At 39.2% G+C, this 15,524-nt stretch overlaps 1 protein-coding gene across 2 annotated transcripts in view; it reads left to right on the forward strand.

Annotated features, from left to right (window-relative positions):
• LOC126175322 (DIS3-like exonuclease 2) overlaps positions 1 to 15,524 on the forward strand; it is a 236,843-nt gene that overhangs the window by 42,303 nt on the left and 179,016 nt on the right. For both annotated transcript variants that reach the window (XM_049922035.1, XM_049922033.1), the window contains exon 5: positions 6,277 to 6,378. In XM_049922035.1, the coding sequence (XP_049777992.1) occupies positions 6,277 to 6,378 (102 nt within the window). The remainder of the gene's footprint in view (positions 1 to 6,276; positions 6,379 to 15,524) is intronic.

A 15,524-nucleotide genomic window follows, 5' to 3' on the forward strand; every position in this document is an offset into this window, starting at 1 on the left:
TAGGGTTAATGTGGGGAACAAAACACCTTTTTCAATTTTTAACATTGAGAATGAACATGTACTTAATTAGTCTTGCAAAATGTGTAATCTTATTGATGGCTTGTAAGTATGAAAAACTTAATATTAAGAAAACAGTAACTATCATCAAACCAAACATATCTGTAAATTCCTTCAGTTTATATTATGAATGCGTAATTTTGTTTCTGATGGAGGGTTGTAGACTGAAGCATTAGAAAAAGTTTGAAATATCTGGGTATTTTATTGTTGCTCTGATGAATTTGATTTGCTGGCTAGGCTGAATGCATTGTGAATTGAAATTTGTGAAGTATAGAGAGGAGAAGCTTCTGCAGTGTATAGATCTGGAACATAACAAAGACTGGCTCGCAGCTAATGAAGAAATACTGTATGTTAGATATTGGGTTTCTGGTTCCATTTGCAATCAAGAAATACATTTCTAGAATGAAATTTTCACTCTACATTGGAGTGTGCGCTCATATGAAACTTCCTGGCAGATTAAAACTGTGTGCCGGACCGAGACTCGAACTCGGGACCTTTGCCTTTCATGGGCAAGTGCGGTAGAGCAGGTCCCGAGTTCGAGTCTCGGTCTGGCACACAGTTTTAATCTGCCAGGAAGTTTCATAAAAAAACATCATGGAAGTGGATTTCTGCTGGAAGCTGGAGATGTGCTGTTGAGGTTTCTAATTTGTATCAGTAATTGTTCTTCAGAGGAAGTAAGAATATCGCACTTATAAAACTCCGATGCACTGAGTGTAGAGAGGTAAGGGCCTTGTCATTTGCAGGATCTGCAGCCTCAGTTATGACTACTCTAAGCTTGTATTTTAGACAGGTTTGAGAATTTGTAGCAGTGTTTTTCATTGTATCTTTTCCAAGAGTAAACTTGGGACTGATCCAACATATGGGATCCAACTTCCTTTTTTTCTCTCTCTCTGTTATGTCAGACCACTGATAATGAAGGAAATTACCAAATACTCGGATACTATACCATTGGTGACAAGGTTTGCTGTGATGCTTCGAATTTGAATTCTTGCTATTGAGAATAACTACAACTCTAAAAAGGGATAATTAAAGACATATACTGCAATGAAATCCATCATTATCTCAGAAATTTACCAAGTGCTTGTGAAATCCTGGGAAGTTAGGTTGGTGACAATGTTTCTTTCTCTGGAAAGTGAATTGCTTATTTCAAGCTTAATTTCTGCAGTCAGTAGTGCTAGAATGTGTGTTAATTTCTGAATATGCAAATGTGTGTGTTTGGTGGGGTGGGGGATCTTATATTGTCACAGATATTTAATTAGAGTTTTTAGTTTTGTTTGTCTTCACTGTCCATAATCAAGAGAAGAGTTGTTGGAAGTTGTGTGAGGTTTTGAAATAAGGTAGAATTTCACACAATGTTTGGGGCTCTGAATAGCAATCAAATGGTTCTGTAGTGCCCGTACAGCAGTGGAAGCAGGTATTTCAATTATAATCAAACAGTGGAAAATCCAGTATGGAATGCAACAATATTATGCCACTCCAGCAGTACACAATCATCATTCCACCATCACACTCGGTCTTTTTACTTCTCTCCTTTTCTGCTACTTCCTCCCTCCCCTCCCCACCTCTCCCCAGGCCTCCATCTAACCTGCAGCACTTCACTGTCTGCCACACCCACCACACTATCCCCCCCCCCCTCTCCATGTGCTAACCTCCTCCTTACCCCCACCCAGTTGCCACTCCCATCACGCCATGCACTGATGCTGCTGCTTGCAGGGTGGTTTAATTTGTCTGAGACTGTAGTCGTATGTGTGAGTTGTATCTCTCTCTCTCTCTCTCTGTCTCTCTCTCTCTCTCTCTCTCTCTCTCTCTGTGTGTGTGTGTGTGTGTGTGTGTGTGTGTGTGTGTGTGTGTGTATTTCCATTATAATTTCGGTGTTCTTTTATTTTCACTTAACAAAAACTATTCATGTGAGTAGAAGCTTTTTTTTTTGTGATATTTCCAGGTTTCTCGCATTTGCGAGGAACAGTAGACTGTCAGTTTCACTGTCTCTGTAAACTGTGGAATTAACCAGCCAGGAAAAAAGAAAACATATGATAATACACTTCAACTTCCATATGTTTGTTATTAGACCACTTGGCCAGAGTTCTAGTATAAAGGCATTCATAATCAGATGATCCTACATCTGAATGTTACTAAGAGTCCTCAGGGTCTTTGGCTGTATTGGCTGGAAATTGTTTTCCTATCACAAGGGTGAGATAGTATCATGTTTCACCCATGCAAAAACCCAACATCTGTCGACAACTACTTTCTGATGATCCTCACCAATGTGTTCTGAAAACTGCATGAAAGGATGGTAGCTGGAAGATTATGTTGAGTCTTGAATTGGAGGGCCTTTTGTCCCCCTATCAATGTGAATCAGTGTCGCTTCTCAGTGGGATGATCCACAACCAACCATTTGGTTAGGTAGGAAACAGCAATCTGTCAGATTTTTTCTAGAGACTAGCACCTCTTTCACCAGTCTTTTTTTTACCTACATAAGGTACACGCTACCACTTAGTAACATCAGACTTTTGATGCCCTCCTCAACTGAGGCTTTTGAGGCCCCCTTCTGATTTTTATTCATCAGTTTTTGTTCGCCAGTTGTTTCGGTTTAGAGTTGTTATGTCACTTAGTGCCTCATGAGTCTAAGAGAATGGCATCCTTCACAGCTCTATGCTGAGTGTTTCTCTTCCTCACAACCGTCATAGACTCGTGATCTCCATCAGACTATTGGTCATGCCATGTTGCTTGGCCGTGACTTTTACATTTGGTACAGCTCCTGCTCTGTAGCATTCGGCTGAATGCAAGCTCCAAGGTGCCATCTAAAAGGTCTCTGCTTGGGCCAGTTTCCCATGGCCTATTGTTACGCAGTGTGTGTACATCATTGCACAGTCCCAGTTTTTCAGACTCCTATTCGATAAAAAGCTGAGTCTGGTCGTCTAAAGACTAGTTTGAATGCAGAAACCTAATGCTCTTCGCTACCTTGCCCACACCTCTTGGGGTGCAGATTGACCTGCTCTCCTCCATATTTACTGGACACTTGGCTCATTCTGATTGGTTGCTGTGACTCAATGGCATGTCCATTCTTGAAATTGTTGGAACCATTCGATCATCGTGGAGTAAAACTAGCCATTGATGCCTTCTAGATTAATCCTATTGATAGTCCCCTTGCTGAAGTGGGGGAACTCCCCTTTTCAGTTCAGATTGTACCAACTCTTGCACACTTAAGCAATCACCATATAACAGTTTCCTAAATATCTAACTTGGCACATTAATTTCTGCTTAGAAGTTGTATCAGCACTCTACCTCTTGTCCACGGATAGGTTTAGCTGATGGAATGCACTTCAAGGCCCTCTTCTGGCACCTCTGGCTAACTTCCTTAGGCTGTGCTTCCTGTATATGCTCCTTGGTTTGTACCCAGACCACAAATTACAACCGATCTATTTCAGGGACCTAAAATTTTAGTGCCATGACCATTCGGTGTTAGTTACTTTGTTTTTCAGCTACCATTGTTACTAATATTGACTGGTTTAAAACTGTAGATACAATGAGATATGCTTTTACATCTCCCACTCATCAAGAACAAGATTTGTTACTGGATACATTTATTGTTTTTATGGAGGAGTTGATAGCCATTAACAGAGCCCAAGGTTTTTTTAAACAGACCTCCCTTGATTGCATTTTAATTTGTAGACACTCAGTGAGAAGTCTCAAGGCTATTGATCAATCTTATTGTTCTCATGCTGTGATATCCATTACTCTGACTTTATCTTTTACCTTAGTTGCCTTTTACCTTAGTTGCCGTGCCTGTCCAGTTGTCTTTGTCAGCGTTCCAGGTCATGTGGATACCCGGGAAATGAACAGTTTCCATTGATTTATGGTTATGGTCGTTTGTTTCAAGCACAAAGTTTGAATAACTGTGTATGTCGTCTTTAATGCAGACTTTGTCTTCTTCTGCAACGTATTTTGTGCTGGAAGTGGAAAAGGTCTTTCTAAAAAATTTCAGCTTGTCAACAATGAATGTAGGGGCCTTCTTCATCAATATGAATACCTTGAACAATATTTTATGACAAAAGAGAAGGCTCTCTCTGTATTGGTGACTTCATTGTGATTGTCACCAAAGTCCTTCTTCCATGGAGTATGGTGTATCTCCAAGGCAGGATCTGATGACATGGAATAAACCACTGACCATGACATGGAATAAACCACTGACCAGGAAGTGCCGCAGTGTGTGATAAAGAAACTATTGTCCTAGCTTGCAGATATGCTTCATCCATTCCACACCGGGGTAGATGCAAAAATGAGAAACAGATCACTGTACAGTGTACCATTCTAAACTCATTATTAAAATAAACTTTTGTGTTCGTGATCATCATTCTTTTGTTTGTCATTCGTTGTGCAACATGTCTTTTCACCAAAGTTATATGTCACTCTACAGATCCCTCCCATTAGAACGATGATGCCATCACTGTTATAAACCACAAATAAACAGTATAATGAAAAGGATAGTTGCTACCAACCATATAGTGGAGGTACTAATTCGCAGAAAGACTAAACAAAAAGGCTGTTGGAAAGTTAGCTTTTTGGCCAAAAAGACCTTTGTCAAAAATAGACAACATACACACACGCGCGCACACACACACACACACACACACACACACACACGACCAGATTCTGTCTGGCTCCAGCTGCCAGAGACTGTGCTCATGTATGTGTGAGTTGCATTTGCGTGCGTGTGAGTATGTTGTCTACTTTTGACAAAGGCCTTGTTGGGCAAAAACTAACTTTCCGGCAGTCTTTTTGTTGTGTCTTTATGCAATTCAGCTTCTGTGCTGTATGATGCGTAGCAACTATCCTTTTCATTATGTTGTTATATTCCATCCTGGATTTTCCACAAATAAACAATGAACAATTGAAGTTCAAAACTAACTGTGACTTTTTAAATACTTAATTGTGGATTCTTCTGGTACTTCTTGGAAGAACAATTCCATATTTAAGATTGAATAACAAGCACTGCTTCTATTCTATTGATTTTTATTCATTTCAAACTAATTTTCAGCTTATTGGGCCATCTTCAGGAAACAGCTGACTAGTACTCAAAGGGACACTAGTTCTTAGGTAATCAAACATGATAAGCAAATATACAAACCGTGTGCATAGAGTGTTGTGCATCAAGCTTGTTTCTTAACATTGAAATTACACTTTACACAACTGAAAACATTGTTGTTGTTGTTGTTGTTGTGGTCTTCAGTCCTGAGACTGGTTTGATGCAGCTCTCCATGCTACTCTATCCTGCGCAATCTTCATCTCCCCATACCTACTGCAACCTACATCCTTCTGAATCTGCATGGTGTATTCATCTCTTGGTCTCCCTCTATGATTTTTACCCTCCACGCTGCCCTCCACTACTAAATTGGTGATCACTTTATGCCTCAGAACATGTCCTACCAACCGATTCCTTCTTCTAGTCAAGTTGTGCCACAAACTTCTCTTCTTCCCAATCCTATTCAACACCTCCTCATTAGTTATGTGATCTATCCATCTAATCTGCTCGTTAAACACAGTAAATAAACTGCACAATGTTATAGGTTAAATGGTTATAATGCTAAATTTTGTGAGGTCTTGGCATTGATAGAGAGAGAATGAGCACAAATAATTTAATTTTCAGTGAACACCCAAAGGTGGAAAATATAATCAGAAACATTAGGATTAGTTTTGTATTTGGTATTTCCCTGTGTCAGGTTATTATGTTTGTGAAAATCATGTGAAATAATTTTCCAAAATGCTTTCAACAGTATGTTGTGATATAGAAATTACAATGTTTGCCAGTGAAGTGTTGCGTAATGCACATTAGAGTAAAACATGACAAACCAGTCATTATACCTGTTCGACATAGTTATCTGTATATTATTTATCAAGAAACTTATCACAGTACTCGAAAAAAACTAATTTTTATGTGTACCTTCCAAAATTTTAAAAATGCTAAACAAATGCTTGTCTGTGCTGATTTGTGTGTTCATTTTGGATTTTATTGAAATTGAAATATAACTTTTTATTTTGCATTTATTATTTCATTCTAATCCAAATACTACCCACTGATGCCAAAGAAGTTTGATATAAGTAAGCTTCAGAGTGACATTTGCAGTTCCTGGCTTTCATAAGTATATTTATTTTAGAGGTATTTTTTCACAGTTGTAGATTACTTTTCAGTGCTTGCTAAATATTTATTTCCTTCCCTAGGATGGACAGATGGATATTTTAATATCTGGTGTTCAGAAGAGAAATAGAGCACTTGAGGGAGATGAAGTTGTTGTAAAATTAGAACAGTCTTCAGAGTGGAAGGTAATAAATGTTATTTTGAAACTTCGTTTAAATTTTATGTAGCCATTGTGAGATTACACAGAACTTGGTCTGTTCAATACCATTATAATTTGTAAATTTCTGATGGAATTCTGGGGTGTTTTTGAATGAGATTTTGGAAATGTATATTTTATGTTCTTTTTTTCAGCCGAGATTGAGGAGGAAGAGCTTAAAGTAGAATAACCAGGCAATATAGTAAAACTGTTCATCCATGACAAGTTCAAATTCCTGTTTATGAACAGAAACCTGTTTGCACTTCTATAAAATAATTAGTTCAGCTGCAAAAAACAGAAAGGGAATCAAACACTTTGGGTATGAAGGTGGGAATGAGGGTGAGATAGGCAACAATTGTAGGGGTATTTAATGAATTGGTGGATTGATAATGCAGGGAATGCCATAAATATGTGTTATGAGGATTTGTCAGTGTGTTTTACAGGCAGTTTATTCATGTGGAAAAGTAGTGTTGTGTTTGTTCTCCTGTGTAAATAATACAAAGTATTTAAAATTGAATGACTGGACCTGCTGTCCCACAGTCGGGGTGGAAGTGGGCCAAGGTAGATAAACTGTTGTAACTTCATAATTTTGTCACTGACAGCAGCTGTAGTGGCACCAAACATCATTACCAACCATTGTTACATAATTTAATCATATCAAAATTGACATACTAAGAACAAAATTTCTCTGGTAGAGTAATGTGGAAGAACACTGTTAATCAGACAACATTTCAATTAACACTTTGAAGTTCAACCACTTAGAAGAATTTCAGCATGGAAAACAGGCCATTATGTGAATTGTTACTTTGGCATAAGTTTGTGATAAATCATAAAACGTAATATGAACTTAATTGATAGATTTGCAAGTTTTAAAATGATGATGACAGGAAGTGTAATTATCATTAACAAGGAAGTGTGAGGTGGGTTACTGTGCAATTTCACAAGTATTTTGCTTTTGTATGTAAAAATCTGAAGTATTGTAGTATTCAGAGATGTATATTGCGATCAGCACAGCAGTAGTTTGTATCTCTACTGCATGTTGTACCAGTAAATTGTCTCATCTTCTCAAAACAAATCTTGGATACCCATGTTGGATGCTGCTTGGTCATGAAATTCATCTGTAAAGAAGATGAGATTAAGAAAAATAAAACAGATCTAAATTGTAATTACAGCAGCAGTATCTGTAGTAACAATATTGTTGTTGTTGTTGTTGTTGTTGTTGCTGCTGCTGTCTTCAGTCCTGAGACTGGTTTGATGCAGCTCTCCATCCTAATCTATCCTGTGCAAGCTCCTTCAACTCCCAGTACCTACTGCAACCTACATCCTTCTGAATCTGCTTAGTGTATTCATCTCTTGGTCTCCCTCTACGATTTTTACCCTCCACGCTGCCCTCCAATGCTAAATTTGTCATCCCTTGATGCCTCAGGACATGTCCTACCAACCGATCCTTTCTTCTAGTCAAGTTGTGCCACAAACTTCTCTTCTCCCCAATCCTATTCAATACCTCCTCCTTAGTTACGTGATCTACCCACCTAATCTTGAACATTCTTCTGTAGCACCACATTTCGAAAGCTTCTATTCTCTTCTTGTCCAAACTATTTATTGTCCATGTTTCACTTCCATACATGGCTACACTCCATACAAATACTTTCAGAAACGACTTCCTGACACTTAAATCTATACTCGATGTTAACAAATTTCTCTTCTTCAGAAACACTTTCCTTGCCATTGCCAGTCTACATTTTATATCCTCTCTACTTTGACCATCACCACTTATTTTGCTCCCCAAATAGCCAAACTCCTTTACTACTTTAAGTGTGTCATTTCCTAATCTAATTCCCTCAGCATTGCCCGACTTAATTCGACTACATTCCATTATCCTCGTTTTGCTTTTGTTGATGTTCATCTTATACCCTCCTCTCAAGACACTGTCCATTCCGTTCAACTGCTCATCCAAGTCCTTTGCTGTCTCTGACAGAATTACAATCTCATCGGCGAACCTCAAAGTTTTTATTTCTTCTCCCTGGATTGTAATACCTACTCCAAATTTTTCTTTTGTTTCCTTTAGTGCTTGCTCAATATACAGATTGAGTAGCATCGGGGAGAGGCTACAACCCTGTCTCACTCCCTTCCCAACCACTGCTTCCCTTTCATGCCCCTCGACTCTTATAACTGCCATCTGGTTTCTGTACAAATTGTAAATAGCCTTTCGCTCCCTGTATTTTATCCCTGCCACCTTTAGAATTTGAAAGAGAGTATTCCAGTCAACATCGTCATAAGCTTTCTCTAAGTCTACAGATGCTAGAAACGTAGGTTTGCCTTTCCTTAATCTTTCTTCTAAGATAAGTCAGGTCAGTATTGCCTCACGTGTTCCAACATTTCTACGGAATCCAAACTGATCTTCCCCGAGGTCGGCTTCTACCCGTCTTTCCATTTGTCTGTAAATAATTCGTGTTAGTATTTTGCAGCTGTGACTTATTAAACTGATAGTTCAGTAATTTTCACATCTGTGAACACCTGCTTTCTTTGGGATTGGAATTATTATATTCTTCTTGAAGTCTGAGGGAATTTCGCCTGTCTCATATATCTTGCTCGCCAGATGGTAGAGTTCTGTCAGTGCTCGCTCTCCCAAGGCCGTCAGTAGTTCTAATGGAATGTTGTCTACTCCCGGGGCCTTGTTTTGACTCAGGTCTTTCAGTGCTCTGTCAAACTCTTCACGCAGTATCGTATCTCCCATTTCATCTTCATCTACATCCTCTTCCATTTTCATAATATTGTCCTCAAGTACATCGCCCTTGTATAGACCCTCTATATACTCCTTCCACCTTTCTGCTTTCCCCTCTTTGCTTAGAACTGGGTTTCCATCTGAGCTCTTGATATTCATACAAGTGGCTCTCTTTTCTCCAAAGGTCTCTTTAATTTTCTTGTAGGCTGTATCTATCTTACCCCTAATGAGATAAGCCTCTGCATCCTTGTCCTCTAGCCATGCCTGCTTAGCCATTTTGCACTTCCTGTCGATCTCATTTTTGAGACATTTGTATTGCTTTTTGCCTGCTTCATTTACTGCATTTTTATTTTTTCTCCTTTCATCAATTAAATTCAATATTTCTTCTGTTACCCAAGGATTTCTACTAGCCCTCGTCTTTTTACCTACTCGATCCTCTGCTGCCTTCACTACTTCATCCCTCAGAGCTACCCATTCGTCTTCTACTGTATTTCTTTCCCTCATTCTTGTCAATTGTTCCCTTATGCTCTCCCTGAAACTCTGTACAACCTCTGGTTCTTTCAGTTTAGCCAGGTCCCATCTCCTTAAAATCCCACCTTTTTGCAATTTCTTCAGTTTTAATCTACATGTGATAACCAATAGATTGTGGTCAGAGTCCACATCTGCCCCTGGAAATGTCCTACAATTTAAAATCTGGTTCCTAAATCTCTGTCTTACCATTATATAATCTATCTGATACCTTTTAGTGTCTTCAGGATTCTTCCATGTATACAACCTTCTTTTATGATTCTTGAACCAAGTGTTAGCTATGATTAAGTTATGCTCTGTGCAAAATTCTACCAGGCGGCTTCCTCTTTCATTTCTTAGCCCCAATCCATATTCACCTACTATGTTTCCTTCTCTCCCTTTTCCTACTGTTGAATTCCAGTCACACATGACTATTAAATTTTCGTCTCCCTTCACTACCTGAATAATTTCTTTTATTTCATCATACATTTCTTCAATTTCTTTGTCATCTGCAGAGCTAGTTGGCATATAAACTTGTACTACTGTGGTAGGCGTGGGCTTTGTGTCTATCTTGGCCACTATAATACATTCACTATGCTGTTTGTAGTAGCTTACCCACACTCCTATTTTTTTATTCATTATTAAACCTACTCCTGCATTACCCGTATTTGATTTTGTATTTATAACCCTGTATTCACCAGACCAGAAGTCTTGCTCCTCCTGCCACCGAACTTGACTAATTCCCACTATATCTAACTTTAACCTATCATTTCCCTTTTTAAATTTTCTAACCTACTTGCCCGATTAAGGGATCTGACATTCCACGCTCCGATCCGTAGAATGCCAGTTTTCTTTCTCCTGATAACGACGTCCTCTTGAGTAGTCCCCACCCGGAGATCCGAATGGGGGACTATTTTACCTCCAGAATATTTTACCCAAGAAGACGCCATCATCATTTAACCATACAGTAAAGCTGCATGCTCTCGGGAAAAATTACGGCTGTACTTTCCCCTTGCTTTCAGCTGTTCGCAGTACCAGCACAACAAGGCCGTTTTGGTTAATGTTACAAGGCCAGATCAGTCAATCATCCAGACTGTTGCCCCTGCAACTACTGAAAAGGCTGCTGCCCCTCTTCAGGAACCACACATTTGTCTGGCCTCTCAACAGATACCCCTCCGTTGTGGTTGCACCTACGGTACGGCTATCTGTATCGTTGGGGCAAGCAAGCCTCCCCACCAACAGCAAGGTCTATGGTTCATGTAACAATATTAGCGATGGAAAAATTGTGGCAGACTGCAGTTTACCTGAATATGAATGTTCAGACCATTTCCAACGCGGATATTTCCCCCTCCGATCCAGAGTTATTGAATTCTTCCTCTTCAACTTCCAGAATTTCTTGCTCACTCTACAAACATTACATTTTGTAGCAGAATTGCAACAAACTGCAGAACCTAATGAGTACATACACAAAACCAACAATGGTGTATTCACATAATGGCTCAACGGGTTGTAACAGCAGCTGTTACATTCACTACTGTTTCTTCAAAATAATTTTAGAAATTGACAACAGAAAGCGGCACCTGTCAAGTAACAAGTGGTGAGACGTCCATACAATATTTGCATATGAAACGAGTTCAGTGTTCAAGCGATAGATGGCTTGCACATCGAGAAAATTTCTGCCTGAGTTATACTTGGGCAAGATCTTTTGAACTCAGTGTTGTGGCCAAAGTTATACTTGGGCTTGGTTGCCAAAGTGTTAAGTTCACTTGACCAACTGTACTAGAGTCTGCAGAATGTGAAATTGTCATCTAATTCATTATGTGTATTGCAATACCTGAGAGCACAAACTACTGTTGAATATAATCGAAAGATGATCTACCAGAAGTTGGCTTGGTGGTTACAAATGTTTTATTTCAGGCTGGAGCAATCACTATGTCGTTATGAGGCCTTGTGTGAATTTTTATTTCTTCAGATTTCCCAGATATAAACTACGGAACTAGGCGCATTTGGTAACAATAAACATGGCTATTGCAATAATTGTATACAGTGATGGCTATGGTCCTAACTTCAGGTGTCCGGTCTACTATAAATTTACAGCTTTCTACATCTACATCTACATCCATACTCCGCAAGCCACCTGACGGTGTGTGGCAGAGGGTACCCTGAGTACCTCTATCGGTTCTCCCTTCTATTCCAGTCTTGTATTGTTCGTGGAAAGAAGGATTGTCGGTATGCTTCTGTGTGGGCTCTAATCTCTCTGATTTTATTCTCATGGTCTCTTCGCGAGATATACGTAGGAGGTAGCAATATACTGCTTGACTCCTCAGTGAAGGTATGTTCTCGAAACTTTAACAAAAACCCGTACCGAGCTTCTGAGCGTCTCTCCTGCAGAGTCTTCCACTGGAGTTTATCTGTCATCTCCGTAACGCTTTCGCGATTTCTAAATGATCCTGTAACAAAGCACGCTCCTCTCCGTTGGATCTTCTCTATCTCTTCTATCAACCCTATCTGGTACGGATCCCACACTGCTGAGCAGTATTCAAGCAGTGGGCGAACAAGCGTACTGTAACCTACTTCCTGTGTTTTCGGATTGCATTTCCTTAGGATTCTTCCAATGAATCTCGGTGTGGCATCTGCTTTACCGACGATCAACTTTATATGATTATTCCATTTTAAATCACTCCTAATGCGTACTCCCAGATAATTTATGGAATTAACTGCTTCCAGTTGCTGACCTGCTATTTTGTAGCTAAATGATAAGGGATCTATCTTTCTATGAATTCACAGCACATTACACTTGTCTACATTGAGATTGAATTGCCATTCCCTTCACCATGCGTCAATTCGCTGCAGATCCTCCTGTGTTTCAGTACAATTTTCCATTGTTACAACCTCTCGATACACCACAGCATCATCTGCAAAAAGCCTCAGTGAACTTACGATGTCATCCACTAGGTCATTTATGTATATTGTGAATAGCAATGGTCCTATGACACTCCCCTGCGGCACACCTGAAATCACTCTTACTTCGGAAGACTTCTCTCCATTGAGAATGACATGCTGCATTCTGTTATCTAGGAACTCTTCAATCCAATCACACAATTGCTCTGATAGTCCATATGCTCTTACTTTGTTCGTTAAATGACTGTGGGGGAACTGTATCGAACGCCTTGCAGAAGTCAAGAAACACGGCATCTACCTGTGAACCCGTGTCTATGGCCCTCTGAGTCTCGTGGACGAATAGCGTGAGCTGGGTTTCACACGACAGTCTTTTTCGAAACCCATGCTGATTCCTACAGAGTAGATTTCTAGTCTCCAGAAAAGTCATTATACTCGAACATAATTCCTACAGAGTAGATTTCTAGTCTCCAGAAAAGTCATTATACTCGAACATAATACGTCTTCCAAAATTCTACAACTGATCGACGTTAGAGATATAGGTCTATAGTTCAGCACATCTGTTCGACGTCCCTTCTTGAAAATGGGGATGACCTGTGCCCTTTTCCAATCCTTTGGAACGCTAAGCTCTTCTAGAGACCTACGGTACACCGCTGCAAGAAGCTTTTAGTGATGATTTCGAAGTGTTGCTATAGATATGGTAGCAGGTTGAGTGAGACAGAGATGAATCAACTGACAGTGCACACCATATAATTCAGTGCATATTCCCAGTAGGAAAAAAGATATACAAAATGTTACTAATATACTTCCAGCAATTCCAAAGTTGACAGAAAGTGGTACCATCAGCAGAGTTTGTGGGAATCAGATGCTAGTCACAATCCATTCATGAAGGATATATGCATCAAAAGCATTGTATTAATTTATATTGACCTTTTGCATGCTGTGCAATTCCAGTCAGTCAGAAACTGAGAAAATGGGTTATATGAAGTGATGCAATAAGTTTTACTCTGTGGAAATGAGTATTTGGGCAAGTGAGACTTATTCTTGGATTCCTTCATGAAATAAATTTGTTCTTAATGCCAAGATGATGCTGCAATGTAAGTGAAACATGACTCTGGGATGCATCTGTCCTGCATCATCATCATCATCATCATCATCATCATCAGTGTTCTGCCAAAGGCAGGTTTCCACATGGTAATACTCCATGCTCTGCTGTCTTCTGCCACCCTCTTCATGTGTGCGTAATTTCTGCTTCCACTTATGTCATCTATCTTCTTATATATTCTTCTTCCTCTCAGTCTCGTCAGACAAACTCTCTTTCCTTACTTACTCTTTCCATCCAGCTTATCGTCCCCTTTCTCCTCCACATCCACATGCTTCTAGTGGTTTTTTTTTTTACATCCTCTTATCTCAGTGTCCATTTTTCTGCTCAGCAGTATGCCACACTCCCCACAAAATGCTTCCAAGTCTTTTTCTCAGATCTTTATCTAATTTGCCACATTATAATCTCCATTTCTGTTGAATGCCCCTTTGGTATAACAATGTGGATTTTCATTTCCTGATGTCATCTCAAGTCTTCAGTGATTGTACTTCCAAGATATTTAAATGCTCTTACATAACTAATAACTTGTCCTATCTTAACATTTACCAGTATCCTTCCTTTGCCAGTCACCATACTTTTTGTTTTTGGTGTATTGTCCCATATTCCACACAAGCTTTGTTCAAATCTCTTAGCATTTTCTTTATGGTTCATTCACTTTCTGCCACTAGTACCATGTCATCAGCAAACCTTATATATCCTTTTGTCTTTCCAACAATATACATTCCTCACTTTCTATCTAACCCTTTTGCAATAATTTCTTTCGGGTATAAGTTGAACAATAAAAGGGAGAGGCAGCAACCTTGTCTAATGCTCCTTCCATTGCTGCTTCCTTCCGACATTTCATTTCTAATCCTTATTCTTTCTTTCTGTTGTAAATATAGCTTCTGTAACAATCATCTGTCCTTAAAGTCTACTTGTTTCCTCTTGGAAGTATCCATCAGCTTGATACTTTGCACTCTGTGGAAAGCTTTTTCCAAATCAATAAAAACAGCATAAATTTCTCTTCCTTTTTCAATATATTTTTCTCTATGATTCTTAGCAGGCCAGTAGTATCTCTTGTTTCTTTGAGAGAGGAAAAAAAAAAAAATCCAAACCTTTCCTCCCCAACCCATCTTTCCAACTTGGCGTAGAGGCTACTGTTCAGCACTCTCAGAAATGTATTAGCTGCATGAGAAATTAGCCTGATACTTGGATGCTCTTTGCATTTTTGGCATTTCCCTTTTTCTACATTGGTGTCATTACTGCTGCAAGGAAGTCATCAGGCCATTTCCCTTTGTCTTGTATCACATTACAGATGTAGACCATGTCTTTTCTCCTCTGCTTCCAAAACTCTACAAAACTTCTGCCGACAAGTTATCGATTCCACATTTCTTTCGATTCTTCATCTCCTTCAGCCCCTTCCCTCCTCTGCTTCCAAGAGGCTGTATTTCTTTCCATTTTATTGCAAATATTTCTCCTCTTCAAGCTTGATTTCAATTGATATTTGATCTGCTCAAAACATTCAGTTGTTCTTGTATCGTCCGCTCTTTTGTATTTCTAAGTTCAGTCTTACTTCTTTTACTTTCAGTAACTATCCCTAGCCAATCTGTATATTTCTCCATTTCCTCACATTCCGCTTCCATGCATCTTTCTCTTGCTTCTTCAGTTTCTCTTCTCAATTCATTATTCAGTTTCTTGTATCCTTCATTTTCTCATTTTTCCATTTTTCAGTTGTTTTTTCCTTGTTTTTTAAACACATTTTCTATAATCAATTCTTTCCTGGTTCCTGTAGACACACTAATTCTTAGTACTTCTTTGGCAGAGTCCATGAGTCCTTCCCTCATTTTAATTCACTTGTCATTTACACGTTCAACTCCACTTCTTTCCAATTTTTCAAGAAACCTGTGTTCCAGCTCCTTGAATA

Source organism: Schistocerca cancellata, chromosome 3 (assembly GCF_023864275.1).
Source record: "Schistocerca cancellata isolate TAMUIC-IGC-003103 chromosome 3, iqSchCanc2.1, whole genome shotgun sequence".
NCBI lineage: Eukaryota > Metazoa > Arthropoda > Insecta > Orthoptera > Acrididae > Schistocerca > Schistocerca cancellata.